This window comes from Trichosurus vulpecula, chromosome 8, assembly GCF_011100635.1.
Source record: "Trichosurus vulpecula isolate mTriVul1 chromosome 8, mTriVul1.pri, whole genome shotgun sequence".
NCBI lineage: Eukaryota > Metazoa > Chordata > Mammalia > Diprotodontia > Phalangeridae > Trichosurus > Trichosurus vulpecula.
Genome location: NC_050580.1, coordinates 174,704,328 through 174,720,724, shown reverse-complemented (window position 1 = coordinate 174,720,724; position 16,397 = coordinate 174,704,328). Strand labels below are relative to the sequence as shown.

The window sequence follows — 16,397 nt, the reverse complement described above, 5'->3', positions numbered from 1 at the left end:
CTCAATTAGTGAAGGAAGGTTCAGATGGAGGGAGAGAATTTGTAACTCAAGTTCTTTAAAAATTAATTTTACAATTTAATTAATTAATTAAAAATAAATTACTTCTACTGAAAAATAAAATAAAAATAAAGTTATATTGATGTACTTTGTTTTTACATAAACATTTACAGAATACCCTTATTCTTTGAAAGCTCTGTTGTAACACAATAAAACAAATAAGCAAAACTGATAATAGAGCGACCTCATCTGAAAGTACATATACAAAATATATTTTTACTCTTTCCTACCCCCCCATTTTAAAAAGAAAATAATAAATTCTTTTTAACAAATGTGCATAGTCAACCAAAACAAATTCACTCACTGACTAAATGAAAAACTGTATTTGTCTCATTCTCTAATCTAAATCCCTTATTTGTCAGGAGATGCAGCGTATATTTCCTCATGAATCCTCTGGAATCATAGATGGTCATTGCATTGATCACAGTGATTGCTTATAATTTTCAAAGTTGTTTGTCTTTACAATATTATTGTTATTGTAGAAATCGTACTCGTGGTTCTGCTGATTTCATTTTTATCATGTTATAAACTTCTTTAAATTTGTTCATTTTTATAATATTGGGATTGTTTTATTAATTAAAATTAAAAAACATATTACAAAATTATTACTATGACCAGGTTGGATTTATACCAAGGATGCAGGGTTGGTTTAATATAAAAAATACTATAAATTTAATGGGAGGAAGGATTTAACACTGGGAAACTTAGGTGATATAAACAAAAGATAGCAATAAAAGTTTATTTTTAAAAATCAGTTCACATAAGAAGGCTACAACAATGTCCTTCAAGCAGTAGCTGCCTGTTTTAGCTGTACTTCTGCTGCCATGTTCCACCCCACTATAACCAAGAGTTTTAATGATGTCTATCTATATAATTGAGACTGCATTAAGAAAAAGCAGATAAAACCTTCTTGGATGTTTCCCAGATCCCCCTGACTGGTCTTCTTTTTCATCTGTTCTTCTGCTTGCTTTGCCCTTTCCTACCTCTCATCTCTTGTAGATCTTCTCTGCTGAGGGCTTGAAATTTAGACTTCCTGCTTTGTTGTGAGCTCAGGCATTTGTGTCATCCTGGTTCTTCCCTAGCTTCTGAACCACTCCTCAAGCTGACCTGGGCTCTCTAGGAATGTCATGACTTGATCTCGGCTACCTGGTTCTTGCTCATGGCCTTGTTTTTTTATGTCTGATACGTACTTGATCCCTCAAATCTTGCTTTAGCTTCAACTCAAAGCTGAGTACAGTTCCTCTGAGCTTTTATAATACAAATCACAAAACTGGCACAGAGAAAAGGTTACAGTAGTGATGGGAGACTTCAACTGCCCAAACATCTGCTGGAAGTCTCATTCTACTAAAAAGCTGAATATCTGACTACATTGTCAGAAAGTCAAGTCAAGATTATGTCTCACGGTAGGTCAAGGAAGCAACATGGGGAACTGCTGCTTTGGACTAAACCAAGGGTGGGGAACCTGCACCCTTGAGGCCACATGTGAACCTCTAGGTCCCTGAGTGTGGCCCTTTGACTCCAAACTTCACAGAACAAATCCCCTTAATAAAAGGATTTGTTCTGTAAAGCATGGACTCAATCAACAGGCCACACCTGAGGACCTAGAAGGCCACGTATGGCCTAAAGGCTGCAGGTTCCCCACCTCCAACTAAACTCTGAGCAATAGGAAAGACCAAATTGGTAAAGTGGAAATAACAGGAACTTTGGGAGAAAGTGATCATTCCATCATAAAGATTCTAATCACCATGGAAAGGAATGCAGAGCATAGTCAAACATGCATCCTCTACTTCAGGAAATAAAATTTCAGAAAGTCCTGGGAAAATGGGTTGGGAAAACATCAGTTTGAGAAAATGGGTTGAAACTTTACATGTAAACTCTTGCAAATCTTTCCATCTCTCTTTGAAAACATCCATTTCCTCATTTTTAACAGTACAATAGTATTCCACCACATTTATATACCATAATTTATTCAGCTGTTCCTTAAGTGATCAGCATCATTTTAGTTTACAGGTTTTTTGCTACCACAAGAAAGAGTTGCAGTGACTGTGTGTTTTTGTTTTGTCTTGTTTGTTTTCTCCACATAGGATCTTTCCTCTTTCTTTGATCTCTTTTCAGTATAGGCCTAGCAGTGGTATAGCTAGGTCAAGGGTATGCACTGTTTGTAATGTTTTATGTGTAATTCCAAATTGTTTGCTCTCCAGAGTGATTGTAAGCATTCACCAATGTACTGATTGGGCATCAATGTAGCTATTTTTTCACAGTCCCTCCAACATTTGCCATTTCCTATCTTCCTTCCCTCCTTCCTTCTTTCCTTCTTTCCTTCCCTCCTTCCTTCCTGTGTTGGTAACCAAAAATGGGCTCCTTAGCACTTAGTTCAACAAGTGCCCTTGGATAGTTTGGCTTTTGTTCCCTTTGAGTACTTCATTGAGCCTTACTAGGGGTTAAGCCCTAGGCCCAAACCCCTATTAGGTGTAAAACCTTAGTGGGTAAGGATTGGCAACTAAGGTGGGGCTAACTCCAGGGAGGACCTAGTTTACACGTCTGGGAGAGCAGAGGCTTTTAGACCACGTGGGTGTAAGTCTGCCTCTTTGTGACGATTCTAGGTCACGTGGGTGAGTCGCATGTGTGACTCACCCCTGACGCTGAAAAAGATATAAAAACCAGGGGTTGGCTCTCTGTTCTTTGGAGCTCCTCCTTACAGCAGTGGTGGTGCGTGACTCTGGGTCAGCCCTTGTTCTGAGCTCCCGGGCTGAACCTAGATGTTGGTAACTGTGAATCTGTATTGGGTCTGTCTGTTGATGTTTGTACTTTGTTTGTAATTTGCTCTGAAGTTCAGGGTGCTGGCTTTTTCCCCTGAACTAAGTGAATGCTGTTTGTATGCTGGATTAAAGTAAACTTGTCAACTCCTTCACCTTGCTTTCCTTATTAAGGCATATCAAAAGAACCTGTGCTGTTGGCAGCCTTCCAGATGCTGGCTGTGGGTGGATCTTACACCCCCACAGAAGCTGCTAGCCGGATTGTTGAAATACTTCCTTCCCTCCTTCCCTCCTTTGTCTCTCTCTCTCTCTCTCTCTCTCCCCCTCCCCCAACCCCTCCCTCCCCTCCTCCTCCTCCCCCTCCCCCTTCCCCTCCCTCTCTTCCTCTCCCTCTCTCCCCCTCTCCCCTCTCCCTCTCTCCCTCTCTCCCTCTCTCCCTCTCTCCCTTTCTCCCCCTCCCCCTCTCCCTTCCCCCTCCCCCCCTCCCCCTTTCTCCCTTTCTTTTGTAATCTTTGCCAATCTGATGAGTATGAAGTAAAATGTTAGAATTCCTTTATTTTGTATTTCTCTAATTTGGATCATTTTCTTTTTCATATGACTGTGGATAGCCTGGATTTCTTCCCTAGACACGGTCAATTCATATCCTTTGAGCATTTATCAATTACACAGTGGCTCTTATTCTTATATATTTGAATCAGGTTCTTATATATCTTGGAAACTGGGCTTTTATCAGAAAAAGTGGCTACAAAGAATTTTCCCAGTTAATTGTTTTCCTTTAATCTTACCTTTATTGGACTTGTTTTGTGCAAAAAAAAAATTAATTTTATGTAACCAAAATTATACATTTTGCTACTGTGATCCTCTCTATCCCTTGTTTGGTATTGATCTGATGGTTATTTCCCTAGGTTTCTCTAATTTGTTTATAACGTGACCTTTTATATCCAGTCACATTTCCATTTGTAGCTTATCTTGGTATAAATTATGAGGTGTTTGTCAAAATCTAATTCTTTCCACTTTTCCCAATAATTTTTATCAAATGAGTCCTTATCCTAGTAACTGGAGTCCTTTTGTTTATCAAGTGGTAGGCTTCTAGATAAGGTTACTTCTGTATGTTCCATACTTAATGTTTTCTACTGACAGATTTTTCTATTTTTAACCAGCAATATTTTTTTGAGAATTACTTATTTGTAGTATAGTTTGAGATCTGGAACTTCTGGATCCCTTTAGACCATCCTTTTTTTTTCATTATTTTCTTTAAGATTCTTAAATTTTTGCTTCCATATAAATTTTGGTATTGTTTTTTGAGTTCTACAAAGTAATCCACTAGTAGTTTGGTATGGTATTGAATAAGTCAATTTAGGCAGTATTTGTCGGCGGCCGGACGGGTGTGCCCCACAATAGCACCCCGTTCTCCCCGACTACCGCCTCACACTCACCCTGCCCACGGGTCTTCGGACGTCTCCGGCTCCTCCCGGGGGACGCGAGAGGAGAATCACCAGGCAGCTACCGGAATGCGACAAGCAGTTTTATTGCAATGGCGTACCAGAAATCTTACACAAAAGTCCCACTGACCCTCTCTGGGGTGCTCCTTATATTGGGAGTTTCGGGTTAGCTCCTCCCCAGTTCCTCCCCGAAGGTGGAGCCCTTCCAGTTGGAGCCGCCCCGGTACTGACGTAACAGAAGCCACACAGGCACTGCTGCGTCAGCAGGTCCAGACTCCCTGGCGTCTCACTACCCTTTCAGGAGGCCCAGGTCCAGAGTGCCCCTAACAAGTATTGTCAATTTTTATTTTATCAACTCTTTCTGCTTTAGTGCAATTAACGTTTTTGTAATTATTTATGTCTGACTATTTCTGCAAGCAATGTGTTAAGAGTTGTATTTATATAGTTTTTATGTGTATCTTGGTAGATATATTCCCAAGCATTTTATATATTCTGTTATTTGAGGGGCAGCTAGGTGGCACAATGGATAGAGCGCCAGGCATGGAATCAGGAAGACATGAGTTAAAGTTGGCCTCAGACATTTATTAACTGTGTGGCCCAGCGCAAGTCACTTTACCCTCTTTGCCTCAGTTTCCTCACATGTAGAATGAGCTGAATAAGGAAATGATAAACTACTCCAGCATATTTACCAAGAAAACCTCATATGGGTGCCCTCTTACAGCACTTCTTTGGATCTCTCTTTATTCATTATAATTTCATAGCATTTAATTTCAATTGTTGGGTGACTGTTGCTTTCCATTTACATTGACATAGTCAATGTGCATTTTTGCCTCAGTTTATCTTAACCTTCCCAAGCCTCCCTGTAGTCATTACATTCACTTATAACATAATAATATCTAGGTTATCCACGTGCCATGCCTTTATTAGTTATTCCTAAATCAAGGCTCGTCTCTCCTTTGTTTTCAATTCTTTACTACTAACAAGTGTCAGTATAAATATTTTAGGGTATATGGGGACTTTCATTTTAGTATTGTTTTCCTTAGCAGGCATGGCGAACCTGCAGCCTTGAGGCCACATGTGACCCTCTAGGTCCTCAAGTGGGGCCCTTTGATGGAATCCAAACTTCACAGAAGTCAGAAGTTTTGTTCTATAAACTTTGGATTCTGTCAAAGGGTTGCACTTGAGGACCTAGAGGGTCACATGTGGCCTCGAGGCTGCAAGTTCCTCACCCAGGATATACCTAGTAGTAAAATCTCTGCATCAAAGGGTACAGGCAGTTTAGTCACTCACTTTCTTCACATAATTACAAATTATCTTCCAGAATGGTTAGAGCAATTAATAACTCCACCAACATGTAATATTAATAGACAAATCATTCTGTGTCTCTGACTAAAGCCACGACATGGGACAAACAGGTCTTTGCACCATTATTCTGATTGAGTCAGGGCAGAGCACATTCTATCCCTAAATGTATTTCTATATACTCTTCCAATGGTAGGATATACTTCTTGTGGAAAGTACTGTCTCTATGCTCCATCTCATGATTTCTGCCAGCCAGTCACCATATAGTATAGCTACTATTGGAACTCCAGTACTACTCTTTTAGCTCTGCCTTGTCCCTCAAACCCCATGAAAACTCGGGTCAGAGTACCCTCTGACTTAGAGCAACTACAAGGTTGTTCCTTGCTGACTTATCCATCTCCCCACAGACCTGGTCCTTTACTGCTCCCCCTCTCAATCAACCATGCTCACCTGGTTTTCTTCCAGGTACAAATATTTCTAGTTCTATCTCTAACTCTGGGCCTCAGTTTCTTCAGCTGTAAAATAAGTGAGATGGTTGATTTCTAAGTTTGTTTCTAGTTCTGATAGTTTGTACGTTCTGCAATAAATAGTGGTATTTGTGGAAAATGGGGTAGGATTCTACCTGTCCTGTAACTCTTTTGCAGTAAGTACACTTTGCCACTTTCAGACTGTGGGACTGTGCTTTGGTTTTCCAGCAGTAAATGCTGCCTGATGAATAAAAGTGTTGTACAGATTATGTCCCTTAATGGTAAAGCTAATCTTCTATAATAATGGCAGGCGATGATTACTGTTTATGTTATTTAAGGTAAAAATGGATTTGTGTGTGCATGTGTGTGATTTTGATTTGGGGAAAAAAAGAAACGGGGACAGCTGAGTTGGAGCATTAGATTGAAGAAAAGGATTAGCGCTGATTATTTCTGATTATTTCAATCTTCTACACGAGGTAAACTCATTAGAAAACCATGCGATTTTCATATTTTAATATTTGATTTCTTAAGCATTGTGGGTGATAAGGAAAGTAAAAGCTCAGCAGATGTTGTTTAATGTTCTGCTTAGGAAGTACAGATGACTCTAAAGAGTTCAGGGATTATATACATAAAAACAAAATCCAGAGCCCTCCCTTTCCCTCCCCTTCCAACCGCCAAGGACAACTGGCTCACCCAAGGATGAAGACGAGGAGCTGATCTCAAGCTGCCTCCCTCTTCACCCTCCCCCTTCTTTTCTCCGTCTTCTCCCTTTGCCCACCCCATTCATTTGAAAGGGACAATTAACAGGCACCACAGGAAAAAAAAAAAAAAAAAAAACATGTGCAGGCTAAAGATCCAAGCTAATTTGCAGTAATCAAGGCAGGTATTTGGAGGGAAATTTGGGTGGTGGTGATTGTGAGGAATAAGAGAAAGCAGAAGGAGAAGAAAGGTAGGAAGAAATAGTAATAATAGCTACCATTTAGATTAACATTTGCAAAATGCTCTACAAATATTTTTTTCATTTTATCCTCACAACAACCCTGAGACATAAGGTGCTATTATTATCCCAATTTTGCAGATAAGGAAACTGAACTTGACAAAGGGTAAGTCACTTGCTCATGTTCCTATAGATAGTCAGTATGTGGGGATCGATTTAGAACTTGGGTCTTTTTCACTTCAGAAGCCGATTATGTTCACTGTGCCACTTGGCTACTTCAGGCTCTTGCTTCATTTCAAATCCTGTGCTTACAGTAGACTTATGCATCTTGGTGCTGCCCTGCTTTTTAGATAAAGGAACCATATACTCCTTAGCTCCCACAGAAGGGCCTATCTAGGACCGAGGGAGAAAAAGGGAATTTTATTATCGGTAACAATGAGGTTCAAAGGAATTGGCTATACTAGTCTTCCTGGTACTTTAAAAGGTCTTGATATAGTCTGACTTTCCAAGAGTGTTGGGAGAGAACTTAGCCTTCAGAGCAAAACCTCCCTTTCCCATTTCCCTCCACCCCCATCCCTACCCCCACCCCCAATGAGACTCCCAGTCCAGTACTATTATTGCATTTCCAGGCAGCTTTTCAATGCCATCACTGAAGGGATAACCATGATTCTTTCATAAAAACCTTCCCAATCATTGGTGGCTTTTCACCTTTCATTTCTCCTACTTTTCTCTTCCCTAGAGGATCTACTATAGTAGAACACAAAGTCAGGCATTTTGCAGTGACAATTATTTATTATATATTTATTATAATAAGTGTGGTTATTATATATAATGTATGTATTATAATAAATTGATAGAATCTTAGATTTTCAAACCTCACAGGCTAGGTCAGATTCACTAGGTCATTGTTTTATGGCACCATTTCGAAGAATGGCATACCTACCCCACCCTGTACTCAGAAGGAAAATCAGCTAGGCTGCATAGTCGATAGGATATTGTGAGTAGGAAAAATTTGAGTTTGAATTCTGCCTTAGATGATTACTGGATATGTGACCCTGGGCAAATCATTTAAACTGTCTCAGCCTCAGTTTCTTCATCTGTAAGATGAGAATTAATAGTAGCAGTTACCTCAAAGGGTTATTGTGAAGATTAAATGAGACAGAATATATCAAGCACTTTTTAAACATTAAAGGGCTACAAAATATTATAATTATCGTTATCATCATTTTTACTATTGCTATGAAATTGTCCAGGTTACTATCTTTTGATTTATTGCTAATGCACCCTAACATTCCATCTCTAGTCAAAAGCTTAGCTATTACTTTATATTCCTATTTTTATTAGTATAACATCCATATAGTATACACAAAGTATGGGGTTACAAAACAGATTAATTTTTAATATTTGAGGTTCTGGAAATGGTGTCTTGCTCATGGAAGCCCATGCATTCTCTTGGTGAGATTGAACTAGCTGGCCAATCTGCTTATGACCCGGAGAAAATCTCATATTATTAGGTATTAAACACTTACAGAGATCAATTTAAAATGCATGAAGCAGAGTTAAGATGGCAGATTAAGGGCAGCTACTCAGCTGAACTTTCCTAACATTCTCCTCCAAACAACTTTTAAATAACTCCCTGGATCAAATTTTAAAGCAGCAGAGCCAATAAAAGGTCTAATGAGACATTTTTCCAGCTTAAGAAAATGTAAGAGGTCAGTAAAAGAAGTCTGTATCACCAGGGTAGAGGCAGCAGCAGCTTCAAGGCCTCTCAACTCAGAGACGTTAAGGGTGCTGGACAACTTGTAAGAAAGAGATTATAGGGGAGCTTTTGCTGGCATTGGGTATGGCTGGTGCAGATTGGCAGCTCTATTGCCCACTAGCAGTAATAGGCCACAGTTACAGGGCAGAGAGGAGTGCTACAAATGGCTCACAAGGAAGCAGAGGCACCGGTCGCACTTGCAAAGCAAAGAGGAATGCTACCATTTGTGACTACAGGGGACCAGGGGACTACCTGGGTTGTCGTTGTGTTTGTCCTTCATTTTTGAAGAGGACCATGGCATCAGGGAAATGATGACATGACTTGCAGTTGACTTTGATTTGAGTGAGGGAGGGCTATGCAAGGTCATCCAACTCACTTTTTCCTCCAGAGCCATCTGGATCCAGTGACCAGATATTCATCAGGATGACTGGAGATAACCTAGGCCCTTTTAGATTAAGGCCTTTTCAGGTACTCGTTTAGAGTGAGGTAATGACCATTTAGTGAATAGGTCTCTTTAAGAAGTGAGTCAAGGGATGGCTCCTTTAATTATAAAAAAAGAAAGAAAAAGAAATCAAGCTCGGAGTGGAAGACCATTAGAGTTGCTGTTTCAAAGAGAAACAGTTACCATTAACATTCACTCTAAGCCAGGAAGGCCCAAAATACAGCCATTAAGTGGAGTTTGGGCAGGAACCTATTGGGGTCCAATCAATGAAGGTGTGGTCCAATCTATTCAGAGTGAACTGGGTTTAAGGTTTTGTGAAAGAAAGAAAAAAAAGGAAAGAAGGAAAGAAGGAAGGAAGGAAGGAAGGAGGGAAGGAAAAAACCTAGCCAGTAAACCCCAAGTTAAGTGGGCAGCTTCTGCCCATCAAAATTTACCTTCCATTGGAGAAGAGAAGGAGAAGGTGAGGGAGACGATGAGTTGAGTTACGCAACTAGCTAGGTCCCCATTCAGCCAGCTCATTCTACTCACAGGTTGTGTTTGTCTTTCATTTTTGAAGAGGATCATGGCATCAGGGAAATGATGACATAACTTGCAGGTCACCAGCCTCATTTTCTACTCCAGAGCCATCTGGATCTAGTGAGCAGATATTCATCAGGCAGACTGGAGATGACCCAGGATGCAATGGGAGACCCTGGTCCTTTTAGGCTAAGATCGTTTCAGGTACTCACTTAGAGTACCCATTCAGTGAATAGTCCTCTTTAAGAAGTGAGTCAAGGGATGGCCCCTTTAATTAGTGAAAAAAGAAAAAAAAATCAAGCTGGGAGGGGAAGACCCTCAGGGTTGCTGTTCCAAAGAGAAACAGTTACCATTCACTATAAGCCAGGAGGGCCCAAAATACCAGAGCACAGACCAGGAGGGCAGTGACCGTACTTTCCTAGGACTACACCACCTTGGAAGCACCAAAAACTTTCAGATCTCCAGAAATACCTCTGAAAACAGCAGCACAAAAAACCTGAAGCTTTAGACAGTGCTTTCTCACCCCTAGGTGAGCAGACTCCAAGTTCAAAGTCAAGAAATAGGCTGGAAAAATAAGAAAACAACAACCAAAAAAAAGACCACAAAAAGCTACTATGGTAGCAAAGAAGACCAAGACATAAAGTCAGAACACAATAGTATGAAAACAGCTACCGAAAGAAGCCTCAAAGAAAAATGGTAACTGGACCCAAAACCAAAGAGAATTCCTAGAAAAATTAAAGAAGGAGATAAGAGCGGTAGGGGAAAAATTGGGAAATAAATGAGATTGATGCAAGAAAATTATGAAAAGAGCATCAACATTTTGATAAAAAGAATCACAACAAAACACTGAAGAAAATAACAGTTTAGAAACCAGAATTGGTTAAGTGGCAAAAGAAATACAGGAAAGAACTTAAGGAGACAGAATTGGCCAAGGGAGGATGGCATATCCTCAAGAGAAGCCTCTGGCAAATTAGGGTGGTGGATGAATAGATAGAAAGGGACATGTGTGGGGGATGTTGTGAAGCAAGAAATAATGACTTATCAATGGATTGAAAATGTGAGGTGAGTGGGAAGACAGAACAACACCAAAGCTGTAAGTCTATGTAAAAGAGAGAAGGTGAGGATGACTCCAAATTTCTGACCCTGTGGAGGATGGGAATAGTTCCAACAATAACAAGGAAATTTTGGAAAAGGGAAACATTTTGGGGGAAATGATAGAGGTTTATTTTGGACATATTGAGTTTCAGATGCCTATGAGACACCCAGTTCAAGATATCCAAAAGGCAGTTGGTGATACAGGACTGTAGCTTAGAAAGGAGATGGATATCTGAGGATTACCTGCATAAAGACGATAATTAAACCCATGGGGACTGATGAAATCACAAAATGAAATAATACGGAGGAAAAGACAATATGGCCTAGCACAAAGCTTTGTGGGACATCTACAGTTAGTAGATATGGCATAAAGAACCAGGAAAAGAGACTAAGGAGAAGTCAGACAGATGGGAGGATACTTAGGAGGGAACAGTGTCATGAAATACTAGAGAGGAGAGAGAATCCAGAATTAAAGGGTGATGAATAATAGCTAGCACTATATGCCATCTTAAGGTTCTCAAAGCTCTTAAGCACTACTCCTCCTCTTTTTCTTCTTTTCTTGCTTCTCTCCCTCCTGCTTCTCTTCTTCTGTCTTCTCATTCTCCCCTCTCCCTTCTTCTTCTCCTTCCTCTTTTCTTCTGCATCTACTTTCTCCTACTCCTTTCCAATCCACATGGAAATTTGTTATGAATGTCTACCAATCCTTCCTCTTATCAGCCATGACTTTCCTTCCTTTTTTATATGTATAGATTCAAATTTTTGATCATGGGGGCCATTAAAGTCTTATGTTCCTCCCTCAAATATCCTATAAGAGGACATTCTACTTGAGTTTGCAGTGATCACTGTTAATCAAAGACATGCTTTGCTCTCTTTTTCTGATATTTAGGCTTGTTTTTACACTTCTCTCTCTTCCCAGTTTCTGTCAACTGACTCTTTGGTAATAATCATAACAATAGTTGATATTTATATTGTACTTTAAGGTATGCAAGAGCTTCACATATATTCTTTTCTTTGATCCTTACCACAACCCTGTAGACAGAAGGAAAAAGGTATTATTATTCACATTTCACAGCTTAGAGACCTGAGGCTTAGAGGAACTGGGTGACTTGTCTATGGACACATGCCTTTTGTCCATCTTGACCTGGATGCCTGTGTTGGTAAGCAAAATGGCCATTGTCTTCTTTGATTAATTCAGTGTCTTTGATTGAGTCTTGCTAGGTGCTAAGCCCCAGGCCCAAACCCCTATTAGGTGTGGAACCTATGTAGGTGTGGATTGCTGACTGCAGTGGGGCCCAAGGTGGGGCTGGCTAAAGGAAGGTGCTAACTCCAAAGCCTTGCCTTACTAAGTGCTAAGCCCCAGGGCTAGCCCCTATTAGGTGTTAACCCAATCTATGTGGATGTGAACCTCCCAGGGTCCTAAGGGGAGGGGCCAACTCAAGAACCAATCACCAGAGCCTAAGCTCTGGTCTTTCAGATGATGCTTGATGATGTCAAAAGCTCTATAAGAGGAGAGAAGACAGCTTGGAGATTTAGATTTGTTGGAGCCAGAGACAGCTACAACCAAAGCTGAAGATAAAGCCGAAGCCAAAGGAGCTGAAGAAGCAGGAGCTGCTGGTAGCAGGGCTGACCTCCGTGTGGACTGAGGAGTGGTGAGCAAGGGCTTGACGCCAGTGGGTAATCTTCTTATTGGAGGGGGAAAGCATGAATATGATTTGGTTTAATGCCATCATGTCTTTCTGTAACTTTCTGGTTACTCTTGTGAGGCAGACTTATTGGGCCTGGAAGCTTTTGACCAGGATATCAAAATGGGGATGCTGGTTCGTGGGTCTGCTACTTTGGAGCTTGACTAAATGCTTTAATTCTTCTGCCTTCTACTTAAGGAATTCCTTATATCCTGCGGTTCTGGACCATTCAGACATGTGTATGATTCTCTTTGAAATCATAAATTCTGCCTTCATACTACAATGCCCCATAAGCATCTGAAATCGAACATGTCCAAAATTGAACTCTATCTTTCCCCCAAACCTTCCTCTCTTCCCAACTTCCCTATTACTGTTGGGAATACTGCCTCCACAGGCTCATAACTAATTGTTGTTAGGTAGAATTCAAATGTAACTGTCTCCTGATCCCAGGTTCAGTCATTTCGCCTTGTACCACATTACTTTTTACACTTGACCTAAGCTACTGACCTCTCCTGCTCCTACAATTTCTACTGATGGGCCTATTCCTCTGGCTAACTCTTTTTTTTAACCTTAGCTTCATAAACTGACCTATGTTGCCTCTTCTCTGCTTCTGACTGCATTACTCAACATCTACCCTTTCCAATTCATCCCATAAAATCCCCATGCCCCTCTACTTTTCCTGACAATTTTGGCTTTCAGTGCTAATTTGAATTGACTTGAATCAACACCAAAGACACTACTGAGGCAAAAAAAAGTTCTGAAACTGTATCCAGAACCAAAGAACTCACTTCTAAGGGGTGAATGTCAAAGGTTTCTGTTTCAGAGGGTAGAGCAAGGAACACTGGGAAAAAGTTGCTGAGATGATTCCCACTCGAGGTTTAGGGAAACTACTCACTTATGATTGGAGCTGTCCAAAAGTGGAATGGGCAGCTGAGGGTAGGCAACACATTTCCCCTCCCTAGAGATTTTTGTGTAGAATTGAATGGCCCTTTTTTGGTGATGATATATAGAGGATTCTTAGCTACTGGTTGAACAATATGGTCTTTGTGATCTCTTCTCTGGGAAATTGTGCATTGTTGTGGCATTTTCTCCCTAAGGACAGTGGGTAAAGCAGCTAATCCTGTGAACAAATGAATAGCAGGATCAGAGGAGGAGGTGAACAGTGAGAGGTCGGAGAAGAAACAGGTGGAAAATTGTCTGGAGAGAACATTTTTGTGAATTAGAAGGTATGTAGTCATCTCTCTCCATTCTTCCATGTTACCCACTGCTTTTTCCTCACCACAGGTAGAGAATCCAGTTCTCATATATAATAAATCCTCACTACCACTGCAGTTAGCTGCTGAATTGCTATAATGAGGAGTATAGAATACCCTAAGAGGGTCATACTTCATTTTAACATCCTGCTTTCTCAAAATCACTGAGATTCACAGCAAAATATACAAAAATCTTCTTTAGAATGTTACCATATTCATTTTTCTTTCCTTTTCCTATGTGCTGCTTCACTCATAATTTGCTTATAAATTTAAAGACAATTCATGATTAAGTGATTTTTTTTAAATCCAGAGACAGATCTCTTTAAACTATATGTTTTCACATAACAAACTTACCAAAATATTTTGATTCATCAAGTTTCCTAGGAAGATGGCAGTATGTTAAGACAAAAGCCAATATCCACCTTCCCTCTTCCCCTGCATTAGATTTGAGTATATCAGGGGCAGCTAGGTGGTGGAGTGAGTAGAGCACTGGCCTTGGAGTCAGGAGGACCTGAGTTCAAATCCAGCCTCAAACACTTGAAATGCTTACTAGCGGTGTGACCTTGGACAAGTCACTTAACCCCAATTGCCCTGCCCTCCCCCTTCAGAACGAACAAACAAACAAAAAAAACCAACAGAATAAAAAAGATTTTAGTATATCATTGCAATTCACTGTGCATTGGAAGCTACCACTATGATAGCCTCTGAATTACTTCTCCTCCTCTCCCCTCTCCCCTTTTCCCTGCCACACTATCAACCACATAGATATTGGATCACATCCAACAGTTAAGAATAGTGTGACCTTGGATAGGTCACTTCATCTCTACGGACCCTAGCTTTCCCATTTCTAAAATAGACAAATTAATACCTTTACTGATTACCTCAGCTAGTTTGTGTTTTTCTGTATGTATTTTCTTTATTCTTATTTTGTGTGTGTGTATATATATATATATATATACATATGCATATACACACGTATCTATCTGTCTATCGATCTATCAATCTATCTATAGTCTTCACCTTTGGAATGAAAGTTTCTTGAGGGTAAGCATTCTTTCATATGTAGAATAGTTCCTGGACTATAGTAAGCACTTAATCAATACTTGTTGGTTGGTGAATTTATTGATCGCCTTATTCTCAAGGTTGGTTTGTTGTCGTTCTGTAAAATGCACTAGTGGGTTTTTTTTTCTCTTCAGGAGCCGCAGGTGCCTGGGACCGTCTCCAGCGAAGTTCTCTTTCAATATGTCTGATCATCCTAACCCCCACGTTTTCCAGAACCGCTTCTCCACCCAGTATCGGTGCTTCTCCGTATCCATGCTTGCAGGACCTAATGACAGGTCATATGTGGAGAAAGGAGGGAAGATAATTATGCCACCCTCGGCCCTGGAACAACTTAGTCAACTTAATATCACCTATCCCATGTTGTTCAAACTGACCAATAAAAACTCCAACAGGATGACCCACTGTGGCGTGTTGGAGTTCATGGCAGATGAGGGTATTTGTTATCTTCCCCACTGGATGATGCAGAATCTGCTTTTGGAAGAGGGGGACCTGGTGCAAGTGGAGAATGTCAACCTGCAAGTGGCCACTTATACCAGATTCCAGCCCCAGAGTCCAGATTTCCTGGACATCACCAACCCAAAGGCCGTATTGGAAAATGTTTTGAGAAACTTTGCCTGTCTGACCACTGGGGATGTGATTGCCATCAACTACAATGAAAAGATCTATGAGCTTCGCGTGATGGAGACAAAACCAGATAAAGCCGTGTGTATCCTAGAGTGTGACATGAATGCCGACTTTGATGCCCCCCTGGGCTACAAGGAGCCAGAGCGGCAGGATCGGCATGAGGAGACAGAGCACGTGGAAGCAGACCACAATGGCTACGTTGGAGATCTCGGGTTCCGGGCCTTCTCTGGCCCTGGAAACAGATTGGACGGGAAGAAGAAAGGCATAGAACCCAGTCCTTCCCCAATCAAGCCTGGAGGCATTAAAAGAGGAATCCCTAATTATGACTTTAAACTTGGTAAGATCACTTTCATTCGAAATTCAGGTCGGATGTTCAAAAAAGTTGAAGAGGAGGCAGCTGGAGGCCGATTCACTGCCTTTTCGGGAGAAGGACAGCCTTTACGCAAAAAGGGAAAGAAGCCATGAATTTGGGACCTGTGCTAATTAGAAAATAAAGTACTCTATTGCAAAAAAAAAAAATGGATTGGTGATGGAAATGGCGAACTCCTCCAGCATCATTGCCAAGAAAACCCCAAGTGTGGTCATGGAGATTTGGACATGACTGAAACAACTCAAGAACAACACCACCAAAAGTACTTTATATACCTTAAAGGCTAATAGAAATGTAAAATTCTATCCTGTGAATCCTGTGAATCCCAACCATGAAGCTAACTTTTTACTTGCTCCAAGGCATTCAGGGTTCACCTTCATTTTTAGTCTGTGAATTCCCTGAATATACTTTGAGGTGTGTCTCATAATCTGTTCCAAGACTTTTCTTCCCTGAACTATGGTTGAAGATAAATAAAATATGGAAAAAGGAAACCAGAAAACTGAGTTAAAAGGGGGCTTACTGAGGGTCTGTGGCAAAGTTAAGGCAGGATATGCTTTTCGGGGAAAGGCACAAAAAGGAAAAGAGAAGGGTTAGTCACAAGTAAAGAAAATCAGTAGAGATTGTTTCTTCATT

General features: G+C 40.6%; 1 protein-coding gene across 1 annotated transcript; it reads left to right on the top strand.

The window, feature by feature from the left end:
* Positions 1-14,944: 14,944 nt before the first annotated feature.
* On the top strand, positions 14,945-15,859 carry LOC118830029 (ubiquitin recognition factor in ER-associated degradation protein 1-like). Its single transcript, XM_036736898.1, has one exon. It carries the CDS (start codon positions 14,951-14,953, stop codon positions 15,857-15,859), a length of 909 nt encoding a protein of 302 aa, XP_036592793.1. The 5' UTR covers positions 14,945-14,950.
* The last annotated feature ends 538 nt before the right edge of the window (positions 15,860-16,397 follow it).